The 27,564-nt window shown below is 37.2% G+C and overlaps 2 protein-coding genes across 2 annotated transcripts; one reads left to right on the forward strand and one right to left on the reverse strand.

Annotated features, from left to right (window-relative positions):
- Positions 1-2,857: 2,857 nt before the first annotated feature.
- On the reverse strand, positions 2,858-7,973 carry LOC116174539 (uncharacterized protein K02A2.6-like). Its single transcript, XM_031492475.1, has 4 exons — positions 7,638-7,973; positions 6,381-7,405; positions 3,762-4,522; positions 2,858-3,687 (listed from the first exon to the last, which is right to left on the reverse strand). Exons 1-4 carry the CDS (start codon positions 7,971-7,973, stop codon positions 2,858-2,860), a joined length of 2,952 nt encoding a protein of 983 aa, XP_031348335.1.
- An 18,547-nt stretch (positions 7,974-26,520) lies between these two features.
- Positions 26,521-26,980, forward strand: LOC116174540. The gene is made up of 3 exons (XM_031492476.1): positions 26,521-26,657; positions 26,703-26,813; positions 26,865-26,980. Exons 1-3 carry the CDS (start codon positions 26,570-26,572, stop codon positions 26,978-26,980), a joined length of 315 nt encoding a protein of 104 aa, XP_031348336.1. The 5' UTR covers positions 26,521-26,569.
- The last annotated feature ends 584 nt before the right edge of the window (positions 26,981-27,564 follow it).

Below are 27,564 nucleotides of genomic sequence, written 5' to 3' on the forward strand. Positions count from 1 at the left end.
TCAATGTTCAATAGTTTCGTAAAATCTTTTACTTCGTTGTAAACAGATGCAAACGATTTTTCTGGATCTTCTCTAAATTTCTCCAGAAGCACCTTGACCCCATCTACACGTTCCATAGCACATACCAAATCTATTTGCTTGCTTTGTAAGTACTCAGATAAACTATACGTTATACCAAGAAATTTGCTTAGGATAAATAGACTTGTTATAAATTTGAACTGACATACACTATTCAAAAGACTATTAGCCTTCCGTGAAGCTTCAACACCAGGAAGCTGATTTTGGATCTCTTCTAAACCGAAGACAATGGGACGTAGAAATTCTTTAAAAAGTAATACTGCTTCGTGACGAAGCACCCAGCGTGTTTCACATAGCGTTTTTAATTTAGTTGTTTGTGTCTTTGGATTTAATAATGTTATTTTATTTTTAAGTATTTCACTTCTTTTAGCAGATCCGTGAAAGAAATTACAAATTTCGGAAATCACACCAAAAGTATTTCTTATGTCTTGCACTTTCGAGGCGTCCGAGAGACACAAATTTAATGAGTGGGAAGCACAGTGCGTATACAGTGCTTTTGGATACGTTTCTTTAATTATTGCTTGTACTCCTCTAAACGCACCTCGCATAGCAGCAGCACCATCATAACCTTGGCCACGCATTTTACTTAAATCAAGACCAAGTGCTGTTAATTCGTTTTGTAAAGTTGTGGCTAATCCGTTACCTGTTACATCACTGACGGGCACAAAGGTAAGAAAATCTTCTCTCAATTTGGGTTGATTATCATCATCATCCACGTATCTCACACAAATTGAAAACTGCTCGATCTGTGCCACATCAGTAGTTTCGTCAGCCAGTACAGAAAAAAAACCGGACTTGCGAACTTTCTGTGCAATATGTTCTTGAATTAAGTTACCGAATATTGAAATAATTTCGTTTTGTATAACGGAGCTAGTATACAACGCATTTCCGCTACTGTTTGTAAGGTGTTCTTTTAATATCTGGTCACCACTGTTTGCTCTATACCTAATTAAACTTCGAAAATTTCCATCATTGTGCTCGGGTTCTTCTAAAGTTACGCGACCTGAATCGTTATGTCATCTCAGAGAAATGTTCTGCCTTCCATACAATCGAATCGTCTGTATAATGGATTTTAGTTTTAGTCTGTTACTCTGCGCTTCTTGCTTTCTTTGAGTGTCAATTTGCTCAATAATACTATCTCGTTTTTTATTAACTATGGTCTTAACATTATCTGCCATCAGGAGAGACCTTTTGTGATAGTTAGTTTTTTCGTGGATTCTAAAATTCTCTAATGCGTCTTTCAGTTTTGTATATGGCCTCGTAATAAAATTTCCCACCGCTTCATGGGCCCCCTTTCCTATGCCATCAGATTGAAAAAATAAAACGCAATATTTGCAAAAGGCACCATCCTTCAATTTGGAATAAGCCAGCCATTGAAATTGTTCAAGCCATTTCAGCTGAAATGTTCTATTGAACCGTCCGCAATCCTGGCGGATGAATTTATAATTTACATCAGGTTTCTTAGTGCTGAAATTTTATTTTCATTAGTCATATTTTTAGATGTCGATATCAATTCTCCAATGTCGACAGTATTAGCAACGGGTAACGTTAATGTGCATGGATCTTGAGATCTTAACGGCTCTCGAAAGGATAACATTTGTTCAGTTGACCTTGACGATTCTATAGTGTTCGAATTTTCTAATTTTGATTCGACAACGGCCATTCCGTCCATTGGTGTAGAAGTAACAGTACTCGTTTGATCACTTATTTCATCAGTTTGATCCTCGTTACTTGTTCCAGTTCCTTGATTGTTAGCATTACTATCGGAGCTTTGCGTCGGGGTCGGCACATCTGAATGTAAGATACATGTGTCTTCCTTTCTTGCTTTCTTCAGAAATTTAAGCATCGACTGCTGCGTTCTCTTCATGGCGCACGTTTCACAACTAAGTATTTAAAGTATCATACGTCTACCTCTACGTCTTAGTTTCAGTTAAATGGTTAAATCAATAACAATAACAAATAAATATTAAATAAACATCCACGTAAACAATTCCGCAAACTTAAAAAACATTTATTATCAAAAGCAAACTAAACCGTCTCGCACAACGAACTCAACCAACACTCGAAAACAAACTACGGATTACCGCGAAGGCGTGAAATGTGAAACCGCAGTACAACAGTGCAGTGCAATTGCGCAGTGCGCTGATTGCTTGTTATGGAAATGGAAACATAATACACTAGCGAGTAAAAACCCTAAAAACAGTTCAGTAAGCTTAGGTACCTGACATTAGCCCGTTTTGTGCATTCCTATATTTTTCTCGGAAAATTAGGTAGGTAAGCGTAACCCAAACTGTTAAAATATGTCTTTTTAAATAGCCACTCTTTTTTTCCCGTTCTTGCATATCCTTTCCTTATTGGCAGAAAATTAAGATGATTGGCAACTTTTCGGGGGGGGGGGGCTGCAGCCCCTTCAGCCCCCCCCTCTGAATACGCGTCTGTTTGGTATCAAAACGCAATTTAAAGTTAGGCAGAATTGGAACAATAATTACCGGTAGGTACGTTCAAGGGATACAAAATGTCGTAAGCCGCAAATACAGGTTTAAGTTCTCAACACGTAAAATGTCGTATCGAACTTGTGTATGCGAGTAATGCACGGGTTCCTTATATTGAATTTATTTTATTACGTTACTAAAACACTGTACATAAAATAGTATTAGGATTACATTATATTTTAAGTACATACGCTCCAAAACAATCCGGGTAAGCCGTTTGCTGCGGTGACATGTATTGGGCCGCATTCGCCTATTGGTACCAACATAACAGCCTTCCCCCCGTAAGGTTATAAATTCATCCGATTCCGAGGTTTCGGTTTACGGGTAGATCGTCGCACGGGTATCGGACTCGGAGGTTTCCCCTCAGAGCTTCTCTCAGGTGGAGGATTCGAAGTTATAGGTTCGATCGGAATTTCCTCCGGTACTGTTGGAGGTGGAATAAGTTCCTCGACTTCGGGTACCACCACGCTCGGCTCATGAGGTATAGTTCCCTCGTACGGAAGAAGTTGGTCGAGATGTCGACGTTGTGTTCGACCATTGTTCATTACCTCGTAGTGAAGATCTCCGGTTTTATTCGCGATCGTTCCATACTTCCATTTCCGAGCTTGATCGCCATAGGTTCGGTATTGCACTTGATCGTCGACTTCGAACCTTCGTTCGCTCTTTTCTTTTGGAAGCTGCTTATCTCCGATTTCTGAAGTTAAGTCTCTTTTGACTAGGTCAATTCGAGTACGAATGTTTCTTTTGAACATCAGCTCGGCTGGGCTGACCCCGGTGGTCGAATTCGGTGTTTTCCGATATTGTATCAGAAATCGGCAAAGGTTGAGATTGAAACTCTCTCCTTCGGTTTGCATAGCTCTCAGGCTCTTCTTGACGGTTTGAACGTAGCGTTCCGCCTGGCCGTTGGTCGCTGGGTGATATGGCGCGGTAACTTTATGATTAATTCCATTCATTTTGAGAAATTCTCGGAATTCTGTGGACTTGAAGTTGCTGCCATTATCCGAGACTAGAGTTACGGGTAACCCAAAACGTGAAAACATCTCTCGTAAGATCTGAATGGTAGCTCCGGACGTGGTAGAGCTAGTTGGAATCACCTCGAGCCATTTCGTGTACGAATCTACAACTATTAAAAGATTTGTATCCTGGACCTTAATTTCGCTGGAATAGCTACTCGGATTCCCTTGAAAAGACATCCATCCTGAATGGTGTAGTCGGATATATTACGATTTTCAGGAAGAGGTGTTCCCGTCTGTATAGCTAGTATGAGTTGTCGCAGTTCGGGACATTTCGTCGTTTCCTTTTGTATTTCTTTCCGAGTAACAGGAAGAAACTCCAGCTGACTAATCTGGAAAATCGAAGCGCTGTCCGCAATATCGCACGTATTTGCCAGGGGCATTCGGGACAAAAAATCAGCGTTAGCATGATCTTCAGTTTTCCTGTACTTGATATCGTAGTTAAATCCGGATAGATAATTGGCATAGTGCAAAAGTCTCACCGCTGACGTAGCTGGTAGGTCTTTATTGGGATGTAAAATCGATGTAAGAGGTTTGTTGTCCGTGATTAAAGTAAATTTCCTACCGTAACAATAATGGAAAAATTTCCTCATTCCCCAATAAATCGCAGTTGCTTCGCGGTCGATCTGACTATAATTTTTCTCTGAGTTACTAAGAGATCTTGAAGCGAAAGCTATAGGTCTCTCGGTGCCATCCGGTAAGATGTGTGAAAGAACCACTCCTAACCCTGTCGGTGAAGCGTCCGTAGCCAAAATTAAAGGTAAATTTTCGTCGAAAGGCATTAAAACTTTTGTACTGGTAATTTCAGTTTTGATCAATTTGAAGGCTCCCTCGCACTTGTTATTCCACGTGAACGGAACGTTTTTTCTCAAAAGCTGATGTAATGGGTGCAATTTTGAAGACAGATTTGGTAAAAATCTTTGGTAGTAATTGACTAAACTGCGAACGAGAATTGCGATCAACTCGTCGTACAATTTTTAGAAAACAAGCTGAACATCACTTGCACAGAATTGGATATTGAGAGAACGCATCGTGTTGGGAAACGGCAAGATGGTGTTAAAAGAGCGATAATTGTTAAGTTTGCCTCTTACCGGAAACGAGCCGAAATTTTTGCATCCAAGAAACTATTAAAGAAAACTGGATTCTTAATCAGTGAAGACTTAACTGCTCTTCGATATCAGTTGTATAAACAGTATTGTGAAATATACGGTAAACCAAATGTGTGGACAACCGACGGCCGTATCCATTACATCGATTCGGTACCACAGTTATGCAGATGATAATCAAATTTATTATTCGTTTTATCCAGAGCAGTTTTCAAATACAACTACCTTAATTAATGAAGATCTGCATCGTATATCCGAATGGTCAAGTAACAACTCTCTTATTCTAAATCCATCTAAAACTGTAGGAATGTTAATCGGTAAGAAACATTTGCTTGGGGGAATTAATTCTTCACTAACCGATGTAAATATTGATAGCAACGTAATAAACTTTAAAACCGTTCACAAAAACTGATCTGATATTGGACGAAAATCTTACCTTCACCCCGCATGTAAGTAAGTTGATACAATCCGCGTATGGTCGGCTTCGGTGTCTTTATAAATATAAAAATATTCTTTCACTTTCTGTCAAACGTAAACTTGTTAATTTCCTTGTGTTGTCCCTATTTGATTATTGTGATGTTGTGTATGGTCCTTGCTTAAAAAATTCAGACTCGTACAGAATCCAAAAAGTTCAAAACGCATGCGTACGTTATGTAAGTAACGTAAATAGGCAAGAACATATCACACCTCATCTCAAGCAATTGAATCTTTACCGAATGAACGATAGGAGGACTATACACTATTTGTGTTTAATTCACAAAATTATAAAATCTGGCGTGCCCCCATACTTACAGTCCACAATACGTTTTCGGAGAGATTTACATGATCGTCAACTTAGAAATACAAACGATATTCAAATACCTGCACATCGATTGCAAAGCTACAAATCTTCGTTTACATACATGTCAGCATTTTTGTACAATAAGCTGCCTGATGAATACAAATCATTGAATAGCTATCAATTTAAGCGCAAAGTAAAAATTATGATTTACAATGAATAATAATTAGACCTTTAAGTATAGCAAGTTTCTGTTACCTAATCTTTCAATATGTTACCTTCTATATACTTCTTTTAGATATTATGTACACACGTGGAGAAACTTTGTCATTTTTGTCAATCTGTCTTCGTCTAAGATTTCATTTATTTTCTTTTCATGTAGTCTCGTACAACTCAAGTTATTGAAATAGTATACCTTTTTTAGTTTATGTTATTTTCAATCACTATTTTGTAATTGTAAATTGTAATTCTGCTGGTTGGGAAAAACAGCTTACAGCTGGTCTCCGCCAGGATAATAAAGTATTATTATTATTATTATTATTATGGTCGGTGTATCTTGTGAGAACTCAGGTCTAGCCTGGTTAACTAATCGCACGGATTAAAATCAAGTAACGATTAGTGTCTGTGTCTGTGTCTGGTGAAGTTATGTAGGGTCCTAAAAAAATAAAAGATTATTATTATTATTATTATTATTATTATTAACCCTAAAAAGGTGCGTAACTGCGAAACGTTTCCCGGACGTGGACTATTAGCAATAGCTTCAGTCTTCTCGGTAGTTGTGTGTAGACCATCACCGTCGATTCTATGGCCTAAATATGAAATACTTGATTTAAAAAATTGACACTTCCTTCCATTGAGATGTAAGTCGAATTGGCGTAAACGCTCTAAAACTTGTCGCAATCTTGTCAATAACTCTTCGGGTGTTCTTCCCTGTATTGCGATATCGTCGAAAAAACAGACTACTCCGTCCAAATCTTGAAGAGTTTGGTCCATAAATCTTTGCCACGCATTTGGAGCTGTCTTAACGCCAAACATCAGGCGTTTTACCTTGTAAACTCCTTTTTGAGTACTGATTGCTTGTAACATGGACGTTTCCTCATCTACTGACATATGTAAATAAGCTTGGTGTATGTCAAGACAACAGAGGTATTTTCCCCCTCTCATTTTGTTGAAAATATCTTCAATTTTCGGTATTGGATAGCGACCCGTCTTAATTATCTTGTTTATAGTTCCCTTAAAATCGGCGCAGATACGTATGGTGCCGTCCTTTTTCACGATTGGAACTATGAGTGTACCCCAAGTGGAATGTACTACTTTTTCAATAATTTCCAATTTTTCCAATCGGTCCAATTCTTCTTCGACCTTGCCTTTTAGTGCGTAAGGAACTAAACGAGGTTTCGTAAAAATAGGCTGTGTATCAGGATCCGATAACTTGATAGAGTATTCGTAATTAGGGACTTTTCCCAATTTAGGTGTAACGACGTCCTTGAATTCATCGAGTAAAACTTGACGTTCTGGTGGGTTTCCGGCCATTTCGATTTTCCGAATATCCTTCCAGTCGATTTTGATCGCAGTTAACCAGTCACGCCCAAATATCGTATCAACATCGAGAGGTAGAATGTAGATATTCGCGCGCGTAGATTGATTTCCGTACTGTACTCTCATTTCAGAAGACCCAATTGGGTGTAATATCTCCCCCGAATACGTTCGTAATTTTACTGACGTAGGATTCATTTTTGCATTGGGGCAAATTGTCTTGAATTTAGCTTCGGAAATTGTGGACACAGCTGCCCCCGTATCCAATTCCATTTGACAGCCTGAGCCATTTAATTTTACTGGTAACATGATTTTCTTCGTATTAATTGAATTTATCGTAACGATTTTGTAAATGTTAAATGGTTCCTGATCGTAATCAGAATTGTAGTCTGAATTCTCGATCTGTTTATGGTCCTGGGGTTTACCAATCGATTTGAGACAAACAGCCTGTAAGTGGCCTGTTTTCCCACACTTTTTGCAGATAAATTTTTTTGCGTAACATTTATCAGCCTTGTGGTCGGTTTTACCACATCGAAAACATTTTCCCCATAATCCCTGAATCTTACCAGAATTTATCCCGGGCGTAAAGCTTGTATGGGTTCCAGGAGTGTACTTTTTACTCGGATGCATGTACCTCCAACTCAGTTCTCTGCATCTCACTTGCTTCTTTCTTCGACATTTCCAACGAATTTGCGATCTGTACTATCTCCTCGAATGTGGCTGTTGACTTCTGCTGCAGTAATCTCTCTCGTATCTCACTATCGCGAATTCCTCGTATGAATTGAGTGCGTAAATGCGTATTGATAGTCGATTTACTACAGTTTTCACATTTAAAGTTGCAATTTGTAGTCATTTTCCGTAATTCGGCCACGTAATTAGCAATTGTTTCCCCCTCATGTTGTGTACGTAATGAAAATTTGTGCTGTTCGGCTATAATGCTCGCTTGTGGGGCTAAATGCTCTTTTAGCATTTTAATGAGTTCCTTGTAACTTTTAGAATTTGGTGCCGTAAGCTTTGTAATGTCTGGTAAATCTTCGGACTAAGACAGCTGATCAATATTTGTACGCAGGTTTTATCTCTTTCGGCGGTTGAATCATCGATCTTCTTAAGTTGTAGGTGGTTATCGAGCCTTTGTAAATAGCAGTCGAACGTCTCGTGATTTTCGTCATAAGGGTGCAAGTTTTCCTTCACCGAAATTGTAGTCGAATTGGTTCGGCCTAAGGTAACCATTTGAGCTTGCGTTTCCTGAATTTTTGTCAAAATCTCGGTCATGGATTGCAGAAGGGGTTCCGTCATTTCGTATGTAAGCACGTAAACTCGTAATTAAGTCGATTTAAGGATATATCTGAAATCGGGTTCGTATGTAGTCAATGTAAATATTGAACGATTACCAGCGTGAATTTTCCGTATTTGTAGATGTAATTAGGTATCCAACCAGTGTAAGACCAGTGATTTGTGTAATTCCTGCGAATTGTTAGGACTTCGGGCGTGTCGGCGTATATTCCATTTTCCCACGTGATTTCCTAACCTCATCCCATCCTCGTCGCCAATTTTGTTGTGTATGCGAGTAATGCACGGGTTCCTTATATTGAATTTATTTTATTACGTTACTAAAACACTGTACATAAAATAGTATTAGGATTACATTATATTTTAAGTACATACGCTCCAAAACAATCCGGGTAAGCCGTTTGCTGCGGTGACATGTATTGGGCCGCATTCGCCTATTGGTACCAACATAACAGAACTGAACACGTTTTATTCAATTGAATTAAGGTAATAGTGGAAAAATTAGAACATATTTTATGTAAAAAGTAAACACAGCAAACTATTACACGATAAATTCTATAACTAACATAAAACTTACCTAATAACGGTACAAATAGTATTTTACATTATTAGCCAGGTAAGTGAGTTTTTACTGGAGATAGGAGCAGTTGACTAGCGAGCCGTTAGGCGAGCTTGTCATCTCCTAGAGCCAGTAAAAACTATTACCTGGCGTATAAATTATAATATTTTATTTGTTACTCATTTGTAAACAATAGTAAACGTAAATAATTAGTTCTTAAATTGATCTTGAAGAAATGTCTAAAATATCATGTTATCCGTGTAACAGAGACTTCGCATTAATTCTGGCCAATGAAATTACTAGATTACTAACTTGTAAAATTTTTACAGGTCTGTTGTCAGTTTTACAAGTCAGTAGCGTTTAAACATGACGTTTAGGGGAAATTGGGGAAATGCCGACCACTTAACAAAAATGTGACAACAAATTTTTTGTTTTATTTATATTTGCACCGTTTTTTATATAACACTTACGTTAATTAGTAGTAGATATAATAGGAACATAATTGGCACTTCTACGCATTACAAAAAAAAAGTAAACAATATAAACATAAAAAGTCTCTTTGACCATCATTGTCCTGAGGTGCGGGTTACAACGGTCATAGGTTGGGGTAATGTTGGTCACTTATATTTTTGGCATAAGTCACAAATATATCCATCTGGAGCGTCCCAGCCAGAACAATCGGCGTGTGCCCAATAAGCACACACCGTACATCGGTACCACATTTCCCGATCTCGCCCGTAATCATCGCAAATTACACATTTGGTATCATCGTTTTCCATATCATCGTCCTCATCGTCGTCGCATAAGACTTTTGGATCTACATCCGCCTCAGATTCGGAAGAAGAGTCGTTTTTAGTGTGCAGTATTTTTCGCTTAAACTTTGGTGCAGGATGCTTAGTTGATATTGATTTTTCATTCTGCGATTTTGCTTTCGATCGTGATTTCATGATCTTTTTATTCTCCTTTTCTGTGAGATCTTTTTTAAACGGAGTTGATGTCAAAATTTTTGCGTGTTGCTTTTCCCTTCCTTTTCTAGTTGTCTTTTGCACCTTTGTAGGTATGGGAAGTAAATCTTGAACTGTAGCCCCTTTTCTTGACAACACTTTGTTATCCACTACGTCTGAGTTGTTAGATGTAGATGGATTAATACAGCTTGACGTGGAGGCAACTTCCAAACCAAAAACAAAAGGTTGTTCAGATGTAGTAATGGCAGATTTCTCTGGTGTTCGATGGACTGGTTCTGTAAATGATGATGTGGGTCCAGCCTCATCATTTTCAATAACCAACTCACTTTCATTAAGAGCTGCATATAGAAGAAAGTCTGTCTCATCGAACACCTGTGGATTGTATGGGAAAATTCCCGTAGCTTTAAAGCCCGCCTCCGCCTTACTGATTGATGCTACTTTGACAAAAGCTTTTCGAAATAAAGACGCCACTTCTGCAGGTGTAATTTTTTGTCCTAAATTAGATTTCATAAAGTAATTGCACTCCTGTCTATATGAAGCCTTCATGGGACCAAAAAATGACACGTCTAGCGGTTGAATGCGATGGGAACTATGGCGCGGAATGGAAAGCATGACGATGTTGTTTTTTTTTTGCAATATTCGTAACCAGCTAGACTTATGTGGCTGGAGTGGTTGTCAAGAATCAGGAGCACTTTTTCATTTTCAGACGGTTTACTGTGTTCGCAAAAATGACTAAGCCAGCTAACAAATAGCTCTTCAGTAATCAATCCATTTTTGGAACATTTATATAGCGCGCCCACTGGTCCATCCTTTTCTAATGCAGGAGAGTGCCTTAAACGAGGATATATCATCATTGGTGGAATAAATCCACTTGTAGCGCTCATGGCACAAAGAGCAGTAATGTTTCTGCCCCGTTCCCAACTTGTTATAGAACCATCACGTCGTTGACCTTTTGCTGCTAAAACCTTACCGGGTTCTTGAACGGTTGTAAAACCACTCTCATCGGCATTATATAAATGTTCTTGGGCAAAAAATGGTACTTTTCTATTAGCTCTCCTAAGAGTTTGTAAAAATGATCGACTTCTTGTTTGTTAAACGCTGTAGCCCTGTTCATACTTGTGCCTTCCGCTTTACGAATAGATAAACCATTACGCTTTAAAAATCCTTCAAGCCAATCTCTACCTGCCGTTTTCATCAATTTGTTGAAGTTGTTCTTTACATTATTCCTAGTTGCGTACTCGAAAGCCATTTTTCGTACATCCATTGCCGTACAACCGTAGAAAATATTACTCTTTCTTTCTCTTGTTCTATTGTAAAAATAGGCTTTCTTCCAAGAGAGGGATCAGAAGTCTCATTTTTTTTAGCCTTTCCTGTAAAGTAGAGTATGGAACGCCAGTTCTTCTAGCAGCTTCTCTGATTGACACACTGCTGTTTATTAGTTCAATGGCTTTTTTTATATTTTGCTGGTCCCAATTCGCCCGCTCAGTGAACCTGATTCGCTTTCGTGGCGTGGCATCTATAAAAGCAAATTTTATTAGCAAAAGCTGCAACACCCTGAATTGGTGTGTCGCTTTTTTAACTGACCCTAATTATTTGGGTGGTAAAGTACCTACCGTAATGCACCGGAGTACTAGCTCTGCATGAGCGGATATCCCTCTTTCTCAGGACCAGTGGGCTAATGGGTAATACTAAAGAACAACTCTAATTCGACTAACACTTATATTAACCTAACGCTACAATAATTACACTTTAATTGTGGATGCTCGAATAACAGACGCAAGAACTGTCTACCGCCGCAATGTCAGAACGCAATCACTCACGACCCGTTGAGAGATTTACAAAATAGGTAGGCCTACCTTTCTGATGCCGGCGCCGTGTATCGCAGTTTCTTCGGAGTTCAGCTGACGATGATGCCTTCCCCCGCAGTGTCGCAAAACCACACGTTTCGATGACACAACACGTGCACTTTAATTCGCGGCAGGCAAAAAACGAAACGTCGCCAAAATCACGCACTCTCGCCAATTAACCAGAGACCGCTGGATTCTGCCGCGGTTTTTTAACGTGCGCTGCCGAAGACGGCTACTAGCGAACTCCTTCCGTTTCCTCCTGGTTCACCAAGGGAAAAATTACCACACCTTGGATCTTGCCGCCACACATGGTATCACCGTTGACCGTAATAATTCACAATGGCCCGGAAACCCAATCGGTTGCACATGTGGCAGAAAGTCCATGGGCCCTTACATGCGGAGGCGTATTTTACAAAGCAGGGTGTCCACAAATTTAATCTAACTATTTTACTTATACCTATTTAACTTAAAAAATACTATATACAACTCGCCACACGGGTCCTAATAGTAACCGGTGCGTTACACCGGTGCGTTACAAAGCTTAAAGCGATAAACAGATTAACATAACATGTATGTTACGCGCAGTTGGGGTATTTACGGTCAACTGGCCGGTATAGCCCTCACACGTCGGCCGCTATAACCCCAAACAATGCGTTTCATTTGAAAAATTCTTTCCGACATTAACATGGTAGGTAACACTAAACCATAAATTGGTTTCACATACTAACTATTTTTACATTAAAAAAGCACTTAGTTAGGTAGCTAAATCATAAACAGAACATACGTACCTCTTATTTTGCCTTGTTGAAATATTATAACAAATTGGCCTACAATCTTTAATGATTCACTGTCACCATTGATTAACATATAACGAGGAAGATAGACAACCGCAATGTGAAATCGTGAGCGTACGCTTCCTCCTCGTTTCTCCCCTCTCGTCAAAAGTAACGAACCTGTACGCTAGCGACGTTTACAGCTCTCATGCAAACACAACTGAAAAAGCAGATATCGCGTATAAGATTTCAACATCGACGGGCGGCCCGTATTCAGTTAAAATTGCCGTATAGTGGAGCGAGATCGGACAAAAAAATGTACCAAAAATTTTTTTGAGGTATAACTACATGAGCCGTACTACGTTTTGTAGGTGTTATAATTCCTCATCGGAAATGGCCATTCACGTCATTTTGCTGTGGTCATGACATTTTTTATTTACAAAAAACAAGAAAAAATAGAGTTTCAAAAATTCGCGTTTTTTTAGCTTCACATCGCCATATCTCAGTGACCACATAAGTTATCGAGGTTATTCTTTCAGTTTCTGAAAGATAATTAATGAGCGCTTCTAATGATGTATAATTTATAGTAAATAAAAACTATTAACATAGCCAAAACAATAAACAAAGTCGTGGAATTGCTTTATGCGTGGCATAAATTTTATTAAGCGAGAAACTTTTTTATTATTGAAAGAATGTGTATACTTATATTGTGTGAAATGTGGCCAATAGTCACAAATAGTTTTTTGTGAAAAAATTACTTAGATATGTATTACCGTTTTCTTGTAAATAATTTTGTACGTGACCGCTCTGCCCGCACGCCGCGCGCTATTGTAACGTGTGCAGAACACCGCGCTTACCTCGCGTGCCGTTGTACAATCTTGTACGCAAGTACTGTTAAATAAAATAGAAAACAAAAACAACCAAATTTACATATTATATAAATTATAATATATACCCCTTCGTGATCAAAACATTGACTTTAAAAAATTTAAAAAACGATATAAATTAATGCTTTCGCCTATCGGCTATTCCGATCTGCTTAAATGAGTAAAATAAATAATTTGTATCATTTTTTTGTAGATGTATGTTTTGCTGATAGACTTGCCTTTTATTTTTAAATGTGAAATGTTTTTAATATAAAATAGACAAATTAATTCAATTAAAACTACTCAAAAAGCCTTGAATGAAATTTGCAACAAATAAAATTTTACAAAAAATGTTTCATGTACAATTTCATCGAATTGAACCAATCGCTAAAACATTACAAAAGTAAATTAATTTTGTAAAATTTTTACTTTACGGTGAGGTTTACAACCCTCCGCCGGCGCCGTACTACGACGTTTTGTCGATCCTGTTTCCCATGAAATTGACCTATACAATTTAATTTTGATTAAATTGTCCACAATAAACAGCTGATGATCTTCACATTGCTTATTAAACCATGTATCATATTTTTGTTTTATTTTAAGCACTAGAGAGTTTTTGATAATTTTCTTAACATCGTATTTGAGTTTATGCTTTTCAAATAAAGTGTTGAAGCTGTGTAGCATAAATGTCACAATTTCTGCAAAGTACTTATTTGGTTTGCTTAAATAGTTTATAGTATGCGTGGATCCATAATTTTTGTTCAATAAAAATAATTGAGATTTATCGTCAAGGCATTCACTTTCATCTAAAAATGCATTTTTGCATTTTTTACAATCGAATTTCTTTGATAGCTTAAAATATAGGTAACCAGCTACATACACATTTGTACAATCTTCTAATGTTACGCCGGTTTTTCTCGTACTTTCCAAATGAGTTACCTCTACCGCTCTTTGTTCGTCGTCGTCTTAATCGCAATCGTATTCAACTTCTAAATCATTGTCATTACAACTAGTGTATACCTCCCTTTGATAATCTTTGCTAGTAGAATTATTTGGATGGTCGTGGTTGTCATACAATTCCAAGATGTCGTCTGCATCTACTTCACAATTTGCTCCGTCCACTGGGGCTTGTAGACGAATATGCATGTTGTGTTGTAAAGCTATACGAAACTGCTTTACAGTTGGTTGAGCATTGTAGCCATTTCTATTTCTTATCACTGAAAAAAAGTTTTCTAATGGATCTTGATTGATTCGTGACGTCAGCATGTATTTGTAGTCGTCTTTTACAAGGGAGTCCCACAAACCCAGAATTGCTCTAATGGTCCACTGAAACCCTTCTATACAGTAAATGTTGTTTCTCGCCCGCCCGTTTTCAAAAATTTCAATTTTTTGGAAGTACTGCAATGCTTCGGCTAACCTTGTTGTTGTGAAGGTGTTGTAAGTTGATAATCCGCAATTATACGGATTTGCTGCTTTAACAACCCGACTATTCAAGCAGTCAAATGTGTCGTTGATGTATTTTAAAAATGAAGCCGTATTCTTTGCAGTTCTTGATCGAACCTCTCCAGTTTCGGCACATGTTGCAATTGCAGCTGCTACCGAGTGGCTAAACACCTGCACGGCATACTTCACTTTCATTTTTTGAAAGGTTGTTGGATTTACGTGCGTATCTGTAATTTTTAGCATTGCTCTCGTTACATTGCTTTTATGATCGATTTTATAAGTATCGACAAAATCGTGCCAAGATACTTCATTACCGTCTACGACAATTTTTAATTTTGTATTCATAAAATTGTTCCTCAAGCTTTTAATTAAATGGGGTGTATCAAAACATGTATATATCTCCATTCCATTTATAAAAATTTTAACGTTATCTTTTGAAGCTCCCAGGGATGCCAGCGCTTTTCGGTTGTTGCTTCCTTGGTCACAAACGACCATCCTTGGAACCAATCCAATATCTTGCAATTTTTGCAAAACTTTCTGCAACAAAGTACTTATTACTTCTCCCTTAACTGGACCTGACGATACGTAATAAGAAAAAGGCATCTTCCAATTACAAAATAACCCCCTCACAAAAAATAACAACGCTTGATTAGCTAATACTTCTCTTCTTCCCAAATCACCATAATCTTGAAAACCTTCAATAAAATCGTGATAGTGGTTGTAATTTAATCCTTTTTTTAAAGCAATTTCATCATATAAAACCACGCATTGTTTTTCCGTGTTCGTCATTTGCTTTACTTTGGCGTTTAGTTTCTCAATTAGATTGTTATTTTCTCCAGTCTTTAAATTGTTAACTTTTAACCAAGTTCTTATCGTGGATACACTTGGCAATACAAAACCCAAATCGAGCATAAATTTATAGTTACTGGGCGATTTGTAGTAAAACGATAAAGCTAAACGTTTTTCTGATGGGGTCCAACTGGTCCTTTTACGGTGATATAATTGCATTTGTACAAACGTCTGTATTTCGGTAGATTTGTTTTTTAATTGAGATTGGGAGTTACTAATAGAAAATGAGAGCCTCTTTCGAAGTCGGGTATTTGTTAGTTTCGTATTTTTCAAAGCACTACTTAATTTTCGAATTTTTTGTTTTAAACCAAGTAAATTTTGCTCTTGATTTTGATTTACGTGTTGGACAATGGGCATACCTATGATGTCATCGAGAATAGTCGAACTAGAAAGGTGAACAGAATCATTATGACGAGTTTCTAGTAAATCTTGTCCCGTAAAATGTAAATTGTTTGAACTAGCGGCAGCGTACGTTTTATCACTGATAGATTTTTTAACTACAAGGTTTGAAACGTCTTCGATTAACCCATCAATTTCGAGCTCGTTACCTATGGTTTGTTATAGATTACTGTTTGAGAGAAAAGAAAAATATTCCTTACCATTTAAAACAATATCTCCTGTCTTAACGTCATATTTAAGGGGCACAGCAAAGATATGTAAATGTTTTTTACCCCCACCACTTCGAATGCAGGATGCCAGAAAATGATTTTCACACAATATTTTGTTTTTAAGAGCGTCATCATCCATGTCAAGCAATAACACATTACCACAATTTATAATCCATTGTTGACATCGAGAAGCATCTTTCACAGGAAATTTAAAAAAACTTAACTGTGGAGAATTTTTCCTTGAAATTTTACAGTTCACATATACACAACAGTGACTTGCACTTGTGACACTAAATCTTTCACTTGCCATTATTGTTTACGCTAAAGATTTAAACATAACGCAATTATTTAAACAAAGGTAAACTAAAAGTTCAACTTGGTATACTTCTATAAACACCAAATCCACGCATAGGCCGTCAGCCCAGCGTATAAATATAGACCATGATTGCGTACTGTATGCCGTATTGGTTTTTCATTTAATAATGGTAAATTAAAATGGTTTTTAAAAAAGATATCGCACCGATCAGATGTTATTTAGCTTTTGCTATACAATACAAATTTGTATTAAGTTTGGAACTTATTTAATATCGTATTTATAACTAAAATATTTATTTACGTTATAAGACCAAAAGTAAGATTTTCCGCTCGAAGTGTATAATGATGTGTAAAAAATGAACAAAAAATTATTTAAAAACTGTAAAAATGTTTATTTATATACAATGGAATATTTATTAATTATATTTATTTTTTTAACGGCTTCGGAATATTACAACTTTCATTCTGATTTATAAGATTAGTTTTTTTCTATAACCGTACGCTTTTTTGAAAAACATGCAATTTGACAATTATTCAATGTCAAATCAAATACTCAAGAGGTTATGTCATGTTTCAGTTTTTGAAATTAATACTTACATGATAAGCGTATAGAAAAAAATAGTGTATTATACACGGTGGAAAATTAGATTTTAGCGCTCTCGCGATTGCTTCCCTCCGCTTCGCGTCGGGAATCAAACATCGCGCTCGCGCTAAAATCTACTACTTTTCCCCCTTGTATAATAAATAGCTATTAAAACCCATACATGAATATTGCTACGTACAGTACGCGATTAAAAAAGAGTTCTTATTTTCAATATTACTTTTTGACATTACTACCCACGAGAACCTTATGCATTTTTGTAAATAGTCTTTACAAGATGTAAATTTAGTTTTAAGTCATTTTCAAACCGTGCGCGATTATGTAATATATTACATAATTTATTTACATATATTTTTAAAGTTATAATATACAATGTGATCAAAAAATGCGTGACCGGAAAAAATCGATTATTAGGGTACATATTGCCAATATCTACTACTACTTTTGACATTCTTAAACGCGGTTTTAATATTTTATAAAATATACTGATATATGTATTTATTATAATATATGACATACGTGGTAGTAGATATTAGAAACATGTATCTTAAAAATCGATTTTTTTTGGTCAGGCATTTTTGATCACATTGTACTTAGTCCTAGCCGATTGGTATTCGAGTATTTTATGTAATAAATTATCAAAATATACGGTACAATATCATTGCAAATTTAATATTTTCTTTTATTTTAGTGATCGCACTACAGGTATACCGAAGATTTTCCGCCGGATTTGCTTTTTGCGAACTTCCTTTTTATAAACTCGGCATACGGATATCGTTATAAACAACTTAATAAACTTACACTTTTACTTTACATTTCAATTTATCATAATCGCATGCATAGGTAGTAATCAAATATCCAAAGAGTATACCGTACGCGATCTTGGTCTAAATTTATACGATGGGCTAACAAAAGATGTAATACCTACACACTTTTTTCACTATCCGCACATACAAATTTATCCGCTAATAGTTTTATAGTTGATACTGCAATAATGATTATTATTTTACTAGTTTTTACAAACACGATTTAGGCACATTAAACGCATGTATGGGCTCCGGGTACAGGGTACGGCGGGTACTACAAAACCTTTAGAGTTTAGACATTACATTTCAATTACAATACGATTTCGTGTTTATTCTCGTACCTCGCTTAACACGTAAGATAAATCAGGGGACAGCTGATTTTGCAAAATTCTGCATAATGAAACAATAAATGTGTGCGGTGAAGAGTCGGCATCTTTGATGCACGGCGTCTTGCACGACGTTGTTTATCTTACACATGAAATTAAATGCTGACGTTTGAATTTGCGCAATTATTTCACTGCGGCACAGATATGTGATACCTATGTCTTTTATCTATGACTGCAGACTATCTTATAATTAAATACTTAAACTTGAGCTGATCGGTTATTATGTATGCTTATAAATTTCTACTACGGACCTGGATTTTAAAAGTGCTATTAGGTACGTAGAAATCTGCGAGGAAGTATGAGATAATTGCGTTTTAGTTCATGTACCATGCTGCAGATGGACGATGCAAACTATCCTAACGAGTAGAACATGCAATCGGCGCAAATTGTGCCGCGTGGTTGTCTATCTTCCTCGTTATATGTTAATCAATGCTGTCACTTAAATATACGTCGTAAATGAAGGGGATGACTTCACGTGTTCGTAACAGACTACGGCAAACCCGCGTAACTCATAGCGCAGACGCATTGCTGATACTTTATTTGAAATAGAGGTGGCCGGCATTGTCCACTGACCGGGGCTACCCGTCGTTCCCCTACCCGTTTGCGTTTTGTCTTGTTAATCAACGTTTACAACTGAGTAACAAATAAACACTTTATATTGAGTCGAGATGCACTTGACACTGTAAAACGCATTCACAAATTGTGGCTTACGACGTTTAACAATAGTATATTGTAATACAAGTGCGGAAAGGGCTTTATTGAAAAACGCGTATGAAAGTTGGAGCACGAGCGTTAGTGAGTGCTCCAATCATACAAGTTTTTCAATAATCCTTTCCGCAAGTGTATTACATACTATTTTTTCTACGAAAGTTCTCGAATTTAAAGATTTAGAGAAAAATTTTATATCAAAATGTTAAAACAACAATTTCTGTATAAATCAAGTCGTAGTACGATTCTCGTGTTTATCTGTAAAAATATAAAATCAAGTCTTCGTGACGCCGCTACGTTGTCTTAGTTACCAACGAGTTGTTTATAAAAAAGCCGGTTAGTAATTTTGCATGTAGTTTTGTACGAAGCAATTTCTTCAGTAAAACAAGAATTTAAAAGCTGAAAATGAGTGTTCATGAAGAAAGTGAGAGCGGCGATGAATTTATGTGCACTCCGCCTGAGGTTGCTGCAATGGCGGAATCAATTATGCCTGAGCTTTTGCCTGAAAAATCGAGAAATCGGTACGAAAAAGAACGAGAGAGGTTTTTTAATTGGTGTAAAATGAAACAAGTCAAGCGGTATACAGAAACCGTGTTGCTTGCCTATTTTGTCGAAAAATCTGGAAAATTATACGATCAAACGAACTCACCTGTGATGAAGTTCGATCGTAATTATATGAGGTCTCGTGGAGGTAAATAATATATGTAGATGTTTAGAGATTAACTAGGGCAACTTCACTAAAGTAGATAACTTTTAATTCATACAATATTACTATATAATATTTTATCATAGGGAAATGCATCTTTAGCTATTATAAATATTTTGAAAATATCCTTAGAGTAGTTTGATTATGAGGTTAATATTGTCCGTGCAAATGCATATGGATCTCGTATTGGCCTGTTGTAAAAATTCGCGAATGTTCTTGACGTGTTGGACCAACCTGCTGCTGAACGTATTATATCCAAAGGTAGCCCTTTGCGATTTGCTAGTGACGTTGAAGCATGTCTAGTGCTATGAGCGGTGTATACTGTAGAGTCGATTCCTGCCCTTCCCATTGTCTTCTTTATCCATCTGCTTATAGTTTGTGACGATGCATCCTTATACGGTTTTTTGAATGTGATTAGTAATTTTTTTACATTTGTCTGGGTGGCGAATTTCTCCTGTTTTTTCAATATATAGCAAAACTGTGCTGGCTATGCACAGATTTGGGTTTTCGTTGTAAAATGGAAGTGATAATGTAGGTTGTACCATGTTTCTCCTTGTAGTTTTTATCCTTTTAGGAATTTTGATTTCTAATCCAGTGGAGGTTGAGCAAATATTGTTGATTTCGATCAATGACAGTGTTTGAGTTCGCTGTCCAGTAGTGAGTGCCAGAAGTGTAGCTAATTTGTAAGTTAGTTGTTCTATTGTAGTCTCTGCATTGTTTAGTGAATTAAGGTACTTTAAAAGAATTGTTGGATCCCATGTATTTTCGTACTTTGGCTTATCTGGTCTCAAATGTTGTACGCCTTTGAAAAAACGTTTAATCCTGACATCGTTGGTAAGGTCTGATCCTAAAAGTTGTCCAATAGCGGAGCGGTATGTGTTTAAGGTACCGTATGATGCCCCTTTGTTGTAGCAGCTAGCTAAGAAGTCTAGTATGTTGGGTACAGATGCATAAAAAATGTTGATGTTCTTTGTATTACAGAAAATCCACCAGTTCTTTAGTCCTGAATTATATTGTTTGATGGTGCTGGACGTTATGGATGATAAGCAAATATTTAATGCTTCCTCGGGGATGTTTTCTATCTTTAATGCTTGTTGGATAAGTGTCCTGCAACCAGGGTAAGGTGAGGCCAAAGTGGATGCGGATTCTGTCTGTCAACAGAGAGAAGTAAGTTATAATGAGGTTTGAAGTAAATTGGAAGTTTGCTTAGCAGTGATGTAAATAAAGGGTACCAAGGCTGAGTGGGCCAGTGGGGTACAACTAAAATTCCTTCTGCATCATCATTTATAATTTTTTGTAAAACGCGTGGAATCAGAGAAAAAGGAGGAAAAGCATAAAATCGTAGCCCTTTCCAGGATATTGTAAAAGCATCTACACACCATGCATCTGGATCAGTGCGCCATGAAATAAAAGTTGTGCATTTATTATTTAATCTGCTGGCAAAAAGATCTATGTCTGGGTGTCCAAATCTGAGTGTTATAAGATTGTATTCATTTGAGTTTAATTCCCATTCTGTGTCTTGATGCAATTGTCGAGATTCCTTATCAGCTTCTACATTTTCTGAAGAGCTTATGTATGATGCCAATATAAAAAGCTCTCTACTTTCACACCACTGCCATAATTCACGACACAGTGTGTTCAATTTTTCATGTTGAATGCCTCCCATTCGATTGATATAGGAGATGGCTGTAGTATTGTCAATGCGAAGCAAAATGTTGCGCCTGTTAAGTTTTTTGCAAAACATTTAAGTCCAAAGAATGCTGCTTGTAATTCCAAAAAATTAATGTGCTTTTCTTTTTCATTTGCTGACCAGAATCCGTGTGATTTATTACTATTGCAGTAAACTCCCCAACCTGATTGAGAAGCATCTGAATAAATTTCTAAAGCAAATTTATCTACCCTGATATGATTAGTTGCATTTAAAATAGCGTTTTCCCACCAAACGAGGTCTTCGCTTAATGAAGGAGGTAGTCTTAAATGTTTCTCATAGTTTCCCCCATTCTTCTTTAGTGCTAAATACTTGTGTCTTTCTAAACGTTTAGTATATAACCAACCGTATCTAACTGCTGGACACAAGGCAGTGAGTTTCCCTAACAAGTGTGCAAAATCGCGAATTTTGCAAGTTTTTACTTTTAAGAAGTGGTTAATTAGTTTGAACAGGTGTGGTTTCTTGTCTTGGGGGATTGAAATTAATAATTTGGTTGTATCATACAGAAATCCCAGGTATCGACAGTTTTGGTTAGGAGTTAATTTGCTCTTTTCATAATTAATTAAGAAACCTAGCTTTTCTAACGTTTGAATAGTAAATTCTACGTTTTTCTTACAATTTTCTACGGAATTCCCCAAAAGAAGAAGGTCGTCTAAGTAAATTATAGAAATAAAGTTGTGATTCCGTAAGTAAGCAACTACAGGTTTCATAAGTTTAGTAAAAATTAAAGGTGCACAATTTAGCCCAAAAGGCATGCAATTATATTCGAACAACATCCCATTAAATTTAAATCGTAGATATTTTTTATATTTTTTGTTGATTGGTACTAAAAGGTAAGCATTTTTAAGATCCAAAGTTGCCATGTAAGCATTTTTGTACAATAGATTAGCAACAGTTTTCTGATCTTCAAGCTTAAAATGATGTGTTTCAATATTTTTGTTTAATATTTTTAAGTTTAGAATAAGTCTATGCGAACCATCTGGTTTGGTCCTGAGAAAAATGTTCGATATGTGCTGACCTACACAGGGCTTCACTCTGCTAATTGCCCCAGATGCTAATAATTCAGAAACACCCTTGTGTAGCAACACTGTCTCTTTGTGAGACCATTTTGGTGTTGAAGGTTGACAGAGTTGGAACTGTTTCTCAATGAAAGGAAGTTTCACACCTTTGATCCATGATAAGATTTTTACATTGTTGGTAAGTGCCTGCCATTCCGGAAGGAAATATTTCAGTCAGCCTGCTGAATTACTAACCTCATTTGTTAACGTTTGTAGGGTTGGGTCCGATGTTGAGTTGGTTGTCGTTGATTCCGGTATCTGGCCGGTTGTTTGTCTTGATATTTCGTTCGTCTGTCGTGAATTTTGTGTCGGTAGGAGGCTTCCTTGGTTTGTTTTGGTGCACGTCCACCCTTGTTTCCTCCTTGAAATATTTGTCGAGGTGGACGTTGGTAGTTTAAATGGTCGGAGGTTCTAAGAATCGGTTTTTTGTGTTGTGTCTGTTTTAAGTCCAGACTGGATTTTTCTAGGTCTCTAGCAGCTTTGACTCGCTCACTCAGTTTGTCCCCAAAAAGCCAGCCATCTGAGGTGCTGGATGTCAAAGTGTCCCGAATGTCCTTCCGCAGATTAATTGCTACTAACTCTCGTCGTGTTTTTGACTGAATGAAATGTAAATCAAGAAGCAGTTTGCAAGCATCACTCGCAAGCTTGATGTAAGATAAGTTTTGCTCCTCCTTGTCAGATAGAAGCAAGGTCAGAAGTTTTCCTAGAGCTGAAATGGCTCCCCCCATGCGGTCTTGAGTGGCAGCAAGCTTAGTATCTCTGCGGCAGATTTGTTCCCCCAAAGCTTTCGTGACTTCAGGGTTTAGTTTTGGGGTTCCTGAAGCTGGGCAGTTTTCCGCTGTTGGATAATCTTGTAATATTGTAGCTCTCTCCTCATCCGAAAGTCCTGTTTGTAATAACAGCGTCCATCTAGCAGCTACATCTTGATGGATCGGGGGGCCCTTTAATGGCAGTGCAGGAAGAGTATTTCCCAATATAGCCAATACATCCTCATTTAGGTTTGAGGGAGCCGGAGCCACTTCTTGAGACGAACCTATAGTAAAATAAATAATTGAAATAGTGCGTCTACAAGTTTATTGTAATTATGTAAATGTATGCGGTCAGGTTCTTGTCAAAGGATAAGCTAAGTAGATAGAATAGAAATCACCCTTCTAATCTAATCAAGAGCAGTAAATCTGCTGTTAACCAAAGTTAGAGGAAACTCAAATTATTTATTGCCTATAGTATTTGAGGCAACTCACAGATCTCTTTCCCCGATAGAGAAAACAATAGCAACAAGGGCTATAATAGCACGACTATTCACATTATAGTTCTGTGTGCCTATGATATTCCGATGACATAATTAGAGTACCATTTCGGTTTTCTGCTCCGTAACTGTTTCCAGAACAATGCATGTCGATCTCCTAATATCATAATTAGGTGATCCAGTGTACTACCTCTAATGCCATAATTAGAGTAATATAACCTAATGCCAAAATTAGGTAGGCCAAAAAGGATGTGTGATGCCTCTAATACCATAATTAGAGTAAATATAACCTATTACCATAAATAGGTTATGCCTTTGACGTGACCCAAGACCAATCTCCTATTGCAGTGTAATTACGTGTCAAGTAATGCTTAAGAACGACATCGAGTATTGTAGTCCTAAAAGAATGTACAGGTAAATGTTGCTTATGTTTACCTGCATCAGCGTCTTCAGTGCTAAAAATAGAGTTGGCGCCGCTTCCTTGGGACACAAAATCTGCTACACCCGCTGCCGAGGGCGATGGTGAGGGCGAGGGGAGGACAATCGACGGCGACGGACACCGCGAACTTTCGAGATAATCATCCGACTCGCTGTCCCCTCCGCCATTATCTTTATTGTGACGACGTAGTCTTCTCCTTAACTTGTGAATTTTTCGGCGAACGGCCGCTTCGTCCTCTGAGGAACTATCTTTTTCTCGGTGCTTCCGCTTTTTAGAATGTTTAGGCATAACGAGTAATATAAAAAACACTTAGAATTGTAACCAAATAAAGACGCGTGTGGCTGATTCGGCACGAACACGAAGAATGAACAAACAAGTAACCGACACCTCCGACAATGAACGAGACTACCTGTTTTAAACTTTCAAATTTCGTGGCTATTCGGTACGGGATGGGGAAACTACATATATTATTTACCGAAACGAGACCGATATATAATTGAAATCATCGACACTGTGGTCAATGTATTCCATGTTGAAAAGTATGTTGATTTTGCCAGACAACGTCGACATTTCCAAGTATGCCAAGTTACAATCGTTTTTGAAACGTAAATCTGTTGGTCACAAGCCGAAAAAATCGCTGACTTTTACGAGACAACAAATCAGTACGTTTTTAGAGGAAGCACCCGATGAAACATTTTTAATGATGAAAGTAAGCACCTATACTTACCTACTATTTTTTCATGTCTATACATTTGTTATATGTCACACAAATAATGAAATTTATTTGTAGGTTGCTCTAATATTAGGAGTTGCTGGGGCTTGTCGTCGAGAGGAGTTGACGAAAATGACGGTGAACGATATCTAAGGCGAAGATACGTTTTTACTCGTAACGATTCCAGACTCCAAAACGCATGTTCCAAGAACTTTTTTTGTTACGGAGGGAAAAGAGAATTGGATACACTTGTACCAGAAATATAAAGCGCTTCGTCCTCAAAATGCTCAAACTTCGCGACTTTTTTTAAATTATAAAATGGGAAAATGTACCGTACAACCTGTGGGTATTAATACATTTGGAGCAATTCCTAAGAAAATTGCTGAGTTACCTGAAATTGCCAAATGCTTCTAGTTTTACGGGTCATTGTTTTCGGCGTACCTCCGCAACGCTACTTGCTAATGCTGGAGCAGACCTTTTGAGTCTTAAACGTCATGGGGGCTGGCGGTCGTCGACGGTAGCGGAAGGATACATAGAAGGTTCTCTTCAAGGCAAATTAGAAGTATGTAACAAAATAATTGGTAATGCTTGTCAATCAAATGATCCTTGCACACCTTCGACATGTCAACCAGATGATCCTTGCAAGTTGCACATCTTCGACAGCGTCCACATCTACATTAATAACTTCTAAATGCTCTGTGTCAAATTCGTTACTTCCAGGTGTTAATATAAGTAACTGTTCATCATTTACCATTAATTTAAATATTACTAGCCAGAAGTAGCTGTAATTGTAAATTGTGGCATTAAAATAAAAAAAAGGTATCTTTGTTTTTACTTAAGAGTGTGGAAAATAAGTGTGGAAAAATTTTTCCACACTAGAGCGACAAAACCCTACTTTCAAAGGCTACTTTTTTCTCAGAAAACAAGACTTTCATCACTTTCGTAGAAAAACCAATTTAAGCACTTTGTTGATACGACGTTTTGTTTTGGCGCGTAAAATGCATTTTCTAGGCGATTGTGAGTTACGATGATTTGTTAGAATCTGCACGTGAGGCAAATGATTCGAATGGCGCGAAAAACGATTTTTTGAAATTTTGGTGGGTTACGACGTTTTGCACTTAAGCGATCGATACATCTAAATACAACCACTCCATCCTATTGTTGCCTGATCGATTATTGTGATCTTTAACTTTTTTGTATTTTCGTTTTAACGTTGCTAATTTTGTTCGGCATTGTACGCCGCTGACTGCAAACCCTTTTCACCCTTTAATGACGCAATTTTTGCCCAAAACGCCAATGGTTTCCATTTTCCTTTTAATAAATACTCCTGCTTTTCCCCATAAATATTTAACATGAGTACAATTCCTTCGTGTGACCAACGATAAGTGTCTGAAAAATTATTTTTGTATCGCCTTACAGCCTAATTTCCTAAGTTACCATCAGCTTCCTCCGCACTTTGCGGAGAACACGGTTCACTTCTTAAAGAATCTTCGTTTTGAGCAGTGTCTTCCTCTTGATCATATGTCAACTCTTCTGGAGTCTCTATTTGGGGAGGGCTACCGGTTAAAATACTGTTTTGTAGAAGGGTTGTTGCAAACCTTAAGCAATTTCTGGCGACGTAACCGTAGCATACTTCACTTAACTTTTCACATCAGTAAAGTGGCAAGTGCACGTTATAAAAATGGAAAATATTACTTTGTTTCACCAGGAATCCAATACAGAGTATCAAATTTGCTGCACAATAGATGAAGCAAGAAAAGCTGCAACAGGTATGTTATCGGCAACGAAAAATTGCTGATAAAGTTTATTTTCAGACATTACATTTGCCACTGAAATGTTAAATAAATTAATTGAACAGAAGGAATGTAAAGAGAATGATCATCCAAACGTAGAAAATCCTACCGAGGTTGTTGAGGACGATTCTGGTAAATGTGTTGTACAAATTACAGTAACAATCGCTAACCAAAGCTTTTTAGAACCAGTTTATCGTTGGTCATCATCTGCTGTAACTTTATTACTAAGAACGTACGAGAAAGTATGCAAAACAAGTTCAATGATGGCAAACATTCGCAAAAGAAGTGTTGGGAGTTAATTATTGCTCAAATACTAAACAAAGAACAATACAATGTTACTGGCCCTCAGTGTAATTCTAAACTGCGGAGCTTAAAAAAACATTCAAAGCAATAAAAGATCATAATAACACATCGGGGAATGATCCAAGAACATGGCTATATATGGATGTATGAATTATATACGTGGGTTTTTAAATAATAATTAATATTTGTAGATTATGCAAGAAATTTTTGGTAAAAATGCATGGTGTGAACCTGAAGCTGTTGCATCATCTTCAGTGTATTCCATCCTGTCTGCGCTGATAAACATCTCGACCTCTTTGTTCTATGGTCACTACCTGTTGCTCTACGGGGGTCGTTGCCAACACAGCAAAGTTGTATTTCTTAAAATGCATATGTTATGTAGAACACAACAAGCTACAATATATTCCGCCATTAGATCCACCCTTGTCATTGGTAAGCGATCTAGCAAAGATCGCATTCTGCCTTTTAATAGCCCAAAGCATCTTTCTACTGCCATTCGCGCTGATGAATGTTTAAAATTATAATTCTTTTGCCGATTGGACAAATGGCCATTATCTTTAAATGGCGTTAGAAGATGTCG

This window comes from Photinus pyralis, unplaced genomic scaffold (genome assembly GCF_008802855.1).
Source record: "Photinus pyralis isolate 1611_PpyrPB1 unplaced genomic scaffold, Ppyr1.3 Ppyr1.4_LG6, whole genome shotgun sequence".
NCBI lineage: Eukaryota > Metazoa > Arthropoda > Insecta > Coleoptera > Lampyridae > Photinus > Photinus pyralis.